The sequence below is a fragment of the Vicugna pacos genome, chromosome 25 (genome assembly GCF_048564905.1).
Source record: "Vicugna pacos chromosome 25, VicPac4, whole genome shotgun sequence".
Lineage (NCBI taxonomy): Eukaryota > Metazoa > Chordata > Mammalia > Artiodactyla > Camelidae > Vicugna > Vicugna pacos.
Genome location: NC_133011.1, coordinates 15,460,496 through 15,473,528, shown reverse-complemented (window position 1 = coordinate 15,473,528; position 13,033 = coordinate 15,460,496). Strand labels below are relative to the sequence as shown.

General features: G+C 38.9%; 1 protein-coding gene and 1 long non-coding RNA gene across 8 annotated transcripts in view; one reads left to right on the top strand and one right to left on the bottom strand.

Moving 5' to 3' along the window:
* Window positions 1-6,516, top strand: part of RSPO2 (R-spondin 2) — a 148,431-nt gene extending 141,915 nt beyond the window's left edge. For 2 of the 4 annotated variants that reach the window (XM_006211567.4, XM_072949608.1), the window contains exon 6: window positions 164-2,076. In XM_006211567.4, the coding sequence (XP_006211629.1) occupies window positions 164-279 (116 nt within the window). In that variant the 3' untranslated portion in view covers window positions 280-2,076. Of the gene's footprint in view, window positions 1-163; window positions 2,077-6,398 lie in introns of those variants that run through there. The other 2 variants (XM_072949609.1, XM_072949610.1) reach the window with 2 other exon arrangements.
* The window catches only part of LOC140689269 (uncharacterized), a 159,416-nt gene that overhangs the window by 49,745 nt on the left and 96,638 nt on the right, over window positions 1-13,033 (bottom strand). The gene's annotated exons all lie outside the window — the stretch shown is intronic.

The window sequence follows — 13,033 nt, the reverse complement described above, 5'->3', positions numbered from 1 at the left end:
TGTCAAAATTAATGTGAACAATTTTCTCTTTGAGGCTGCGTTTTCCATAGGTGATGTTTTCCAGATGGGCTTTGTGCAAAACTCTTAATGTTTTGTGTTTTCTTTCTTAGAGAAACAGGCTTTTCTGACATGTCTTCATTTCTTTCTCTTCCTCTCGTTGTAGGGAGGAGAATGCCAAAGGCAAAGGAGAAGAAGAACAAGAAGAAGAAGAGAAAGCTGATAGAAAGAGCCCAGGAGCAGCACAGCGTCTTCCTAGGTACGGACAGAGCTCACCAGTAAAATAAAAGACACAGGGGTGGATTTTTTTTTTTTTTTTGGTAGGAGGGTGGTGGTTTTGCAAAAGTGCACAAATCTACTCTCCACTCCTGGACATTGGTATGTGGCATTTGTGCTGCTCTGACCGGTACCTGTTCCCAGTAACATTGTGAAAGGAGGAGCCACGAATGTGGTCCCTGTGTTATTTATGCTTTGATTTGCATCTGGAGACTGTGAAGGCTGGCGCTTGTGACCTGCAGCAGTGGAAGCAGGAATGAGTGTGCAACCGGTGACTCAGCTGGCTGTGTGGCACCAAGGGAGCCGTCCCTGGCACCATGGAGAGGCGGGAGGTGTGAGGCTGCAGACCAGACACCCCCCCCCCGCCAGAACAGACTTGTGCATATTTATGGGAATGACGATGCTCGGCAGGCAAAGTGCTATTTCACTTGTGACCTTTCTTTCTCCTGTTGTGCATTTTCAAGGCTAAGTGTACCGGGATATCTGCTTAGTGTTACCGCATGTTGTTCTCAGCACCGGCTACCTTCCAACTGGTGTGCCCTGAAATTGCGTGTAGCTGGGGCTCTGCTACCGGAATCCCTGCTCAGTTTCACAGCAGCTCGGATATGTACATTTCTGCTGGGGCAACATAGAAACCTCTTATTTACTGTATATTTATGCTTTCTTCTGTGTAACAATTCCTCCCTGAATAATATTATGTCACTTCGTTTCTAGTGGTTCCTAACCATTGTCTGGTAAATGACTTCTAGTTTTGCAAATTGATGAATGTTTTGTTGTCCCTTGAAACTTTTCTTTTTCCTTGTGGGCTTATTTCTCATTGTAAGGATAGGATAAGCTAGTTTGTACATAGCATCCAGTGACCCGTGTCAAAGAATTTGAATCTCAGTAGACCTTCCACACTCCTCACCACAGCTGAAGCATGAGGCATCTGACAGTCAGAAGCCAAAAACTCTCTTTGCGTCTAAGATGTGATGAATTTTATGAAACACAACTGAAAACATGGGGAATTACATGCAGTCACTTGTAGGACTCATCATGCAGTTTCACAGGCCAGCTAGAGAATTTTGCACACTTTTTAATTTCAGAGCAGTTCCTGACTTGGAATGATAGAGCACCTACCAAGATTCTTGGGTCAATGTAGAAGTTACCATCAAATGAAACCATGTGTAGTTAGCATTTGAGGAGAAAATGCTGAATTCCTACAACTGCTGGTCAGATCTTAACAGGTCTCCTTTGAGCCAGAATTTATTTCATATCCAGACCACAAGAGGAACACTCTGGAGACTTCCTAGGTGACCTCTAGAGCAGTTGTTTCAAAAACATCATTGTCCACGTGGGGGAATCTGTTCTTAGAGTATTCTAAATTGGCTTCTTGCAAAAGCATCATTCTCTTCCTAGCTGATCCAGAAGAAAATTAGAACAAAAAGAAATGGTTGTAGAGTTTTGAGGCAAAAAAACCAAAGCAAGGTAAGGCCTTTTTTCTCATCTTGCATTGGCTAAACTACCTCTTCTGCATTTTTTGTTTAACTTTTGAGTCAAAAGCATCTTACCGATAAGTATGTCATATACATCATTATGAAAATAATATTGCTATGAGACAATAAGCCATATATGAATGTTGTATACAACTTTAGGGTTTGCATTTAATCCTAAAGTGTTCACCTCCTTTCACGTCTATTTACACTATATTCCTAGTTACTAAGTGGGAAGGGGGCTTCTTTATATAGTGCTTCATCGTTAATAAGACACTACCTGTTCTGTTTCTGGGATGTTCTTTTTGTGCATTAAAAAAATTCAAAATTATTTTTTGTGGAGATTTTCTTTTCTTTAGAGAGAGACACATTTAGAGGATAAAGCAATACTTTAACAACTCTACCCCCAAAAATGGTCCTTAAAAAGCAGCAGATTTTAAAAATTTGTCTATGTTTTTAACTACTTCCAGGATGCTAACTAGTTTAGCTATAAATTGCACTATATATCATAGTGTTAAGAGTGGGGGTTTTAGAGCTGCACTGCCTGAGTTCAAGTCTGGACTCTGACAGTAGCCTGGGGCAAATTATTTAATCTTCCCGGGTCTCAGTTTCCTCTTCTATAAAGTGGAGGTAACAATATGTCTGCCTGGAGAGCTGTTTCTAAAGGACTAAAGTAAATAAAATATGTGTAGGGTTGTGTTTTAAGGATTCAGTAAGGTAAAATATATAAAGTATGGTCAGCACAGAATGGTATATACCAAGCAATATACAAGTTATTACCTGTTAGTACCTCTGTCCTTGGCTATTTATTTCAAAAATATTTCTCCTTATCAACAAAATAGGATGTATTTATGAACGTGTCAGTTCCCTTCAATCCATTTTTTTTAATGTCTGGATATTATTTACTCTAATTTGTATTCTTATGGGAATTGATTTTACAGCTACTCAATTTCTAAGCCTCCTAGTTATAAGCAAATAGTAAACCAACAGAGATACACACATACATACTATAGTGTAATTTACAGCATTGGGATAATTATACAAAGAAGAGCTGGTGGTTTTCCACAAACAGCTATACCATTCCTATACTTCATATAGTGTATATAACTATAACATATGAAACTGGTTTTCCTCCCAATATTTTCAGGTAACTTAGCATCCATAAAAGTAAAAAATGGGACTACAATGCTATTAATTTTAAGCTTGAGTGATATCTTGATAGCAGTTGCAGTGAATATGCAGATTGGTCATTTGAACAATACTCCTCCAATCCATGGACACAGTATAACACAGTGTATCTTTCCATTTGTTTGTGTCATCTTCAGTTTCTTTCATCAGTGACTTATAGTTCATATATATATATATATGATTTACTGAAGGATAGTCAGTTTACAATGTGTCAATTTCTGGTGTACAGCACAATTTTATAGTTTTCTGAGTACAGATCTTTTACCTCCTTAGGTAGATTTATTCCTAAATATTTTATTCTTTTTGATGCAATGGTAAATGGGATTGTTTCCTTAATTTCATTTTCTGATAGTTCACTGTCAATGAACTGTTGCACCTCTATACACTAATTTTGTACCCTGCAAATTTATCGGATTCATTGATGAGCTCTAAGTTTTGTGATGGTCTCTTTACAGATGACAATGATACTAAGAAAATCCTAAACTGACAGTTTAACTTTCCTCCAGTTCCCATTAAAATAGCAATGGCATTTTCACAGAATTAGAACAATTTTTAAATTTATATGGAAACACAAAAGACCCTGAAAAAAACACAAAACCCCAAATAGCCAAAACAATCCAAGAAAGAACAGAGCTGGAGGAATCATGCTCCCCACCTTCAGACTATACACTACAAAACTATAGTAATCAAAACAATATAGTACTGGCACAAAAACAGACACATAAATCAATGGACCAGAATAATGAGCCCAGAAATAAACACACACACTTATGGTCAATTAATCTACAACAAAGGAGGCAAGAATTACAATGGAGGACAGAGCCTTTTCAACAAGTGGTGCTGGCAAACCTGGACAGCTACATGTAAAAGAATGAAATTAGAACATTCTCTAACATCGTATACAAAAATAAACATAAAATGGTTTAAGACCTAAATTTAAGACCAGAAACCATAAAATCCTAGAGGAAAACATAGGCAGAATAGTCTCGACATACATTTTGGCAGTATTTTTTTGATCTGTCTTCTAAAGCAGAGGAAATGAAAGCAAAAATAAATAAATGGGTCCTAATTAACTTAAAAAACTTAAAAGCTTTTGCACAGCAAAGGAAACCACTGACAAAATGAAAAGACAACCTACTAAATGGGAAAAAATATTTGCAAATGATATGACTGGTAAGTGGTTAATATCCAACATATATAAACAGCTTATACAACTCAGTATCAGAAAAAAAAATTTTTTAATGGGCAGAAGACCTGAATAGACATTTTTCCAAAGAGGAAATGCAGATGGCCAACAGACATGAAAAGATGCTCAACATCACTAGTCGTCAAGGAAATGCAAAGAAAAACCACAATGAGATATAACTCACACCTGTCAGAATGGCTATCATCAAAAAGAATACAAATAAATGTTGGCAAGGATGTGGAGAGAAGGGAATTGTTGTACACTGTTGGTGGGAATATAAATTGGTGCAGCCACTGTGGAAAACAGTATGGTGGTTTTTCAAAAAACTAAAAATAGAACTACCATATGACCCAGCAATTCCACTCCTGGTTATATATGTGAAAAAAACAAAAACTCTAATTTGAAAAGATAAATGCATCCCAATGTTCATAGCAGCATTATTTACAATTGCCAAGATATGGAAGGAAACTAAGTTGATAAGGAACCTATCAACAGATTAATGGATAAAGATGATGTGGTATACATGTACGATAGAATACTACTCAGCCATAAAAAAGAATGAGATTCTGCCATTTGCAGAAACATGGATGGACTTGGAGGGTATTATGCTAAGTGAAATGAGTCAAAGAAAGACAGATAGTGTATGATATCACTTCTATGTGGAATCTGAAAAATACAACAAACTAGTGAACATAATAAAAAAGTATATTCACAGATACAGAGAACAAACTAGTGGTTATCATTTGGAAGAGGGAAGGGGTGATGGACAATATAGGGGTAGGGGATTAAGAGGTACAAACTGTTGTATAAAAAAGCTACAAGGATATATTGTACAACATAGGCAATGATAGCCAATATTTTATAATAACTATAAAGGGAGTATAAACTTTAAACACTATGAGTCACTACATTGTACATGTGTAACATGTATAATGTTGTACATCAACTATACTTCAATAAAAAAACAAACCTTAAGTTGCAGTGGGCACAATGGGTGAAGAGAGACAAAAGATAAAAACTTCCAGTTACAAAATAAGTCATGGGGAGGTAATGTACAGCATGGTGACTACAGTTAATAGTATTGTATTGCATATTTGAAAGTTGCCAAGAGAGTAAACCTTAAATGTTTTCATCACAAGAGAAAAAAAAGTTTGACAGATTAGCACTTAGGAAAAGCCAATTTCATGAATATGTCTTTGTTCTTTTTCATGATGCTAATATCCGTCATTGTAAACATTACTAGAGACATTTGGAGAAAAGTTAACATTCAACCTTAAGTGTATGATTTATATATAAAGGTAATGTGTGATTCCTTCAACTACATTTTTTTGTTGCCTTAGAGGGGAGCTGTGAGTAGAAGAGAAAAAGAAAAATGAATGATACTTGTATTCATTTTAATTTGTGCGTAGTGGATACTACCTGACTACCAATTTAGAAAAAGCAGAATTAGTAACCTTGTAAACGTTGACCAACTGCATTATCTTCCCTCTTTTTCCAAAAGGGATAAGCATTCCACTTCTACACTTGATCCCATTTCCTCCTTTGTGAGATATTCAGTACCCCACTCCCTTCATGGCTTCAGCCAGTCCTCTCCCTCCAACTTAAGGCATTCTTCCTTTCAAGGTCGCCATTGTCCAGTATCCTGAAAAGTAGCTTTCATTCATTGATGTCTTCAACCTCCTCTCACTCTCCTTTTGTCTTACCTCATTGTAATCTTGTTTCTTCCCACCACTGTATTATAATTGTTCTGACAAACATAGCAATACATTCCCTTTGCTAAACACAAAGGAAAAATTTGCCTCATTTATTTTATGTGCTCTCTCTGCTGTTTCCACCAAGTCTGTACACTTTCCTTGAGGAATTTTGTTTCTCATTGGCTTCTCTGACATTTCTAACCTGGGTTTCTACTTCGCTGGCTACTCTTCTTCAGTCTTCAAGTTCTCTTTGACTTACATGAAAAATATTGACATTTCAGGGGTTAGCCCACTACTGAATCCTTTTGGTTTAATCCTTCCATCTCCTCACTCCACTTGGAAAAATCTACCCTTATGGCTTCCACTACCACCTGTTGACTTGTAAGCCTATATCTCTGTCTCCCGGTCTTTGGTAACTATTTCCATGCCTCTACTAAATATCTTGACCAGGGAGCCTCACCCTTTTCTCAAGCTCAGTGTATCTAAAACTGAATTTACTACTATATTAGTCAGGGTCCAGTCAAGGAAATAAACCAGTCTAAGTATTTCAGACCAGGAATTTAACAATGGGAATTGGTTATACAGGTGATGAATGAGACAAGAAGCTAACATCAGGATGGCAAGACAACCTGGAGATCAGCAACAGCAGAAAGCTACTATCAAGAGAGCTAACAGGAAGACGTGGAGTTTCCAGAACCCAAAAGGCAAGGCCACTCAGCTAGAGCTGGAATTACAGCTGAGGCTAGATCTGTGGCCTCCGAGGAAGCCAGAACCAAAGACAGAAAGCTTGTCTAGTAGGAGCTGGAATCTCAGAAAAGATGCCTGTCAACCAGGAGAGATGCTGCCCGAGGCAAAGTGAAAAAGGGAGAAATACCCTGGGTCTGTCCGTACCTCTGACTTCTAGCCTTCCACCAGCATCTGCCACTGCCCAAACCTGCTTGGAAATCAGGGAGACTGGATAACATAGTTTTCTGTAATGCGTAGTAGCATCATCACTGGTTTGCCTTCCAAACAATTCCTCTTCCTGCCTTCCTGATTTTATATTGGTTCAGCTAAGACCCTTGTATTCATAATTTACTACCATTGTTCCATACATCTAATCTGTTACAAGATTCTGTGAGTCTACCTCAGAAACACCGCTTGAATTTCTCCCTACCTCTTCACCTTCTTTGTCTTAAGCTTATTTGGTCCTCTTTGTCTCTCTTCTGAACCATTCCATTATTACCCTAAATACTCTTGCCCCTAGCTTCACTCTTTTCAATTTTTCATTTATGTTTCTACTATTTATTTTTCTAATAATATATTTGTTCTGCTATTCTCTGGTTTAAATACCATCCTACCCTTGTGGACTGAAATATTAAACATTTTCTCATGGAATACAGTGCCCTTTTAATTTTCTTCTTACTCATGTATTTTGTGGGGATTAAGAGAAGACTGAATGGACTGGGATGATCATTATCATAAAATCTTCAAGGGTTCCTTTATGGTAAACTTGGACATGCTTCCCATATTAGTTGATACCCCTTGAATCATGAAGGCAGAGATATAAGCTGTAGTGGAAATTATGGCTTTGAAAGTAGATGGTAAATATTTTAAAGCTGATTGAGAGGTTAAAACAGTTTGGAAAATGTGTCAAAGATTTAGATAGATTCTTGCATTAATCTATGATGAATCATTAAAGCAAACTGCCATGGGCCACCTCCCCTAGCATTAGAGCACATCGTGTTGTGAATTCACTGCGGAACTAAACACAAGTCTCAGAATCCTTCCCAAAAAAGGCGTTCCAAGGAAGAACTACCAACAGACTGCAGTTGACAGGGAGTTATAACCTTTTTGATTCTCAGGTTCATTTGAAGCCCTAGATGATGACAACTGTCTTCTCTCAGAAATACTCTTTGGAGTATTCCATGCAGTATTTTTCTAACCATCCCACTAAAGTAGCTTCAAAGGCAGAGAAAAGTGAATTTACATCTGTAGGATTATAACCTGAAGTAGTCTTATTTCAAATTTGATGTGTCTTTCACCTCCTGATTTTAATATAAAAATTATTAATGCAACATAAACTTTTCTAACATTAAAAAAATCATGCAAAGTTGCATTCTACTCAGTAAAATGGCTATTTATTTTTAAATACAAAACTACTCCCTGAGCCTTCAGCCTGCCCCTCAAGAAGCCTGGAAATCATGTTCCAGGAGGATGTTCTATGCTTATTTGGTCCTGTGGCTTCACAACCCCTCGGCACATAGTCACTTTTATTTGGACAAAAGCGTATCTCCTCTGAAGATGCTCAGTCCCCGTCCTCTGGTGGTGTTCTAGAGTTCTCTAATGCCTTGGCCAAATCACCCCTCCTCAGACTTTGTAACCTCAGCTTCCATGGCAGCAGTCTGTCTGGGTGCACATCCAACTCTAATTTGATTCCCTTCTGCTGGCTCCCTGTCTTCCTCCTGCTAGTTTAGTTACAGTACTCAGCCACAAGCTGCCTTCCCTAGCTCTGCTTTCGAGAAGAGAGGTTAGCAAACTTTTCCTGTAAAGGGCCAGAGAGTAAATATTTTAGGCTTTACAAGCCCCATGTCTCAGTCACAACTACTCAACCGTGCCACTGTGGCCCAGAAGCAGCCAGAAGTCAGTATGTAAACAAATGGCTGTGACCATACTGCCATGAAATTTTTTATGTACACATACGTGTGAATTGTAATTTTCACATGTCGTGATACATGACTCTTCTTTTGATTTTTTTCCAAACATTTCAAAAATATAAAATGGTCATTTGCTATTCAGAAATAGGTGGTCTGGATTTAGCCCACAGGCTGAGTTTGTCGACCCTTAATATAGAAGATAGCTTGTTGGTTCATGGACAATCCTTGCAAACTCTTTGAGAGGCTGCCTCTAACACTGCCTCAGGTCTCCACACTCCGCCTCTGGAGGAGTCTAGTAAATGTATTGAATGCATATGCCATTTTAAAGCCACCCAGTGTGTAAGTCCAAAATTTATATTTCCATTCTTGACTTCTCACCCCAATTCTAGTTTTACCTCTTATTGGCCACAGAATATTACTATATTTCTGGCCTGAACCTAGTGCAATGGTAAAAATTGAAAAAGAGAAATTATTTTCTGCATAAGTTCTCTCTTTCCAACTTCTTCATTGTTTTAAGTAGCTCCACTATCTCCTAGCAGACCTGACGCATGCGTTCTATTCAGAGTCACATACTTTCTCTTTATCCTCTATCCTTTCAACATCAAGATCTCACCATCTTTTTTCTGTAACAGGTGTCAGTGGTGTGCTCTTCTTTGTTTTTATAGCTCTCATCTATATGAATTAATGTTGTGGATTCATTTAAAACACAGCCAAAAAGACTCTTTATAAAATGATTATTTGATTACACTGACTGGCTTCTTAATGCTTCTGGGATCCATAATTTCTTAACTGTACCCCCATTATCTTAGTACCTTTTCTTCATTTCCTGTCTTAGCCTATGAAAATTGAGAATGCACTGAATGCCTTCTGAGAGTAAAACTTTGTAGACAATGATTGCAGTGCCTATGCCTCCTGGCTTGTTCATTTTGGCTGTTAGATAATTTTTAGACCAATGTTTTGTGTCATCTTGAGCTCCCTGACTATGGACAATAGAACAGATTATGTGATAATGTCAGAAGTGTCAAGGAAGACATCTCTGGGGAAGTCAACTTTGGCAGGAAGCCTAGATGCTGGGTATATGATGATCTGGGAAAGAAGTAGTCCAGACACTGGGAAAAAAACAGTGCAAAAGTCCTGAGGTACAAACAGGGTCAGCATGATCCTCAAGTACAGACAAAAAGGGAAAGGCTGCTCGAGTGTAGTCAAGGGGAGTATGAGAACTACATGAGGTTAGGAGAATTGAAAGGCAAGGTCATGAAGGGTCATGAAGGCTATGGTGCAAGTTTTGAGTCTAAGTGCTTAGAAAATCATTGGAGGGTTTAACCAGGGGAGTGATGTAATCTGGTTCCCTTGCCCTATTCATTTGGGCTACTGTGTTGACATGCGTTTTCAGAGTGAAAGCAGAGAGAAACGTTAGCAGGTTATTATAGTAATCAGATGAGAATTAATATGACTTGGGCTGGTGGGTGGCAGTAAAGAAGGAGAGAAGTGCTAGGATTCAGGATAGAGTTTGGCAGAAGAGCCCACAAGATGTGCCAATGAGTTGGATGTAGGGGGTAGTCATAAAGAACAAAAGGAACAGAATATGTCTCCTAGGCGTCTTGACTTATGCAACAGGATATATAGAGAAGTAGGGGGAGACTGGAGAATAAATGAACCCAGTTTTCACATGCTAAGTTTGAGGTGTCTGCTAGATATCTAAGTGGAGATACCAAGTCGGCAGCTGGATATAAGTCTAGAGTTTAGGTAAAAGGTCAGGGCTAGAGATAATCATGAGCTATATCAGTATATAGATGGCACTTGGCACCAAGGAAATCTATGGGCTGATGCACAGAGAGAATAGACAAAGAAAAGCAAAGAACACAGAAGCAAGCATTCAACCTGCAGACATCAACCAGAGGAAGAGGTGCCAGTAAAGAGACTGCAGAAAAGCATCCTGGGAGGAAAGCCAGGACCGGGTAGTTGCTAAGAGTGACCAGGAGTGGGCTTCAAGGCTTACACAGTTCCCTTCCCCCTCGTTTTAGAATAAAAATATCAGGAGAAGTGAAGGAAAACCTTGTAATAATCAAGGAGTTTTGTCTTCTCATTTTCCCCCTCATTTTACACTCCAAAAGTGAAACTTAACAATAGTTTATAATCTCCTTGGACATGGTACGGATATAGAAAGAACTTAAGTCAATGCTTAAAAACTATGGAAATGACTCCTCACATAAATGTGATAATGATACTTGATTTCAGGTTACCATATCACCTACCAATTTCAGCTACATTTATGATGAAGTAATTATCTCAATGACCCTACAAAGGTATTTCTAATTTCTTTAAAATTTAATAAAATATATCAAGTGAACAAGACTTTTGTAAATTATAGGTCCTTGGGCTTGTAATTTTCAACAATGAGGATTTTTTAAACTTGTAATTATTGAGGTACTTTTGTAACAGCTCTCTGATGTAAGGCCATATACGTTTGAACAGAGTTAGGTGTTGCACACACAGACAAAACCATGGTATTTAACTGGAAAACAAGATAGCTGTTAAAGTACTGTTTTCAGGGTTCACTGTGTAAAATAGGATAACTAAAGTTTTAAGTACTTGCATGACATTTTCAGATAAATACATTTCTAACCTTTCTTCCCATCGCACATGCTTCTCCTGAGTTTACTGCCTCCTGCTGGAGGCGACGGGAAGGACTAAATGTGGCAGAGACATCTAGTGCTTGCTCACATCCAGTTCTCTCCTTTCTTACCATCAAGGAACATCCCATTTCTCATTCCTCTTACAGTTAGGTGGAGCACTGTGATTGATTTTAATCAATAAAATTTGGCTAGAAATTACGTGTGTTACTGCAGGGCTGGGGCACTTAAGAGCAGGTGTATGTTCTGCTTGATTTCGTTTCTCTTTTGGCTGTGATCATAAAGGTAAAGCCGCAAGATGAAACAAGGCTGGATCTCTGAGTCACTGCATAGAAAACAGTTGCCTTGGGTGGCTAGCCAACCTTAATCTAATTTTGCATAAGCAAGAAATAAACCTTTATAAATCTACTGAGATTCTGGAGTTATCAGTTAGCTTAGCATAGTCTGGCATGATTTTGCAATGCAGTGTTTCAGTTTACTTTTTCTTGGGATCAAGAAACTATCTTACTTATCACTTGAAACCTAATCAGTAAATATAGAAAAGCAGAAAAGTCAAAAAGATATCTGACCAGAATAATCAGCTTGCGTTAAGTATAGAATTAGAACAATGACATCCACTTTCAATGAAATGTCTCATTTTGATGAAAGAGAATGACATTCTGATGATGGTGGTACAATAATTCATTGTCACACTTTCTCAAAGATTCATATTATATTCTTAGATAGTCAAGGCAGCACATAATGTCCGTAGGTTTTCTCCATAGACCTACCCTATGTAACAAGGGTAGGCAACCCACATAATGCTATTGGTGGAGGGATGACCAAGATGGTGATGGGAGGCTCCTGAACTCCCCTCTTCCCATGGACACGCTGAATGTACGTCTACAGAGTAATTACCTCTGATAGAGATCCAGAAACTAGTGGAGTGACTCCTCCACGTTGGGCAAATGAGAACACACCTTCATTGAAATGTGTAGGAAAAGCTGAGACACACTTTTACCCCATTCCTACTGCAGCACCATACAACTGAGAGGGAACTCCAAACTTGCAGCTTCTCCCTGAGGAGGGAAGAGTTTTGACTCTATATTTAGTTTTCAACACACCCACCTGAAGGACAGGCCCCCAAACCACCTAGCTCTGAAAGCCAATGAGGCTTGTGTCCATGAGACCCACAAGTCTACAGCAAACAAAGAAGCAGTTGTTAACATTCACTGTGGTTATCTCCCCAGAACTCAGTACAGAGGGGGCAGATAAATTGCTCATCTCCCAATTTGTCCCTGAAAGGGGTTCATCTACATACTTCGAAAGCTGATACCTGAGTGTTAATCTTCTAATTTAGCACACATCTAGGGGCTGTCTGTGACTATCCTTGGAGACCACAGAGACTGGTGAACACCTCTCTAGTTGTCTTTCTATAGCCAGCTACAAGTCACTGGTATCTCCCTGGAAGGGGCTTCTAGACATGTCTGCACCCCAGTGCTGCCATCTGAGGGATGGATCCCTGTGTTGCCTGGCGCTGGCAGCCAGTGGAGCCTCCATTCATAAACCCCACAGTAATTCAGCAAACAAAAAAGAAGTTCTTAATTGGCTATCCCCCAAGGGCTCAGTGCAGAGGAAACATGCAAAAATTCCCAGCTCCTATTCTTTCCCTGAAAGGGGTCTATCTGCATATTTTAAAAGCTGCTGCCTGAGGGTCAGGCTTCAATTTAGCATATATTTGAGGACTGGCAATGATCCTTCCTGGAAACCAGAGAAGCTGGTGGAAAACTCTTCCAGTTTCTCCCTCTAGGCCACTCCAAGTCATCAGCATCTCCCTGAAAGGAGCTTGCATACAAGTCTGGTACCGCAGCTTTCATGGCTGCTGCCTGAGGGACAGGTTCAGGATCTTCTGGTTCTAACAGCCCATAGGGACGCATTTATGAGTCCCACATAAATGCATCAAATAAAGAAG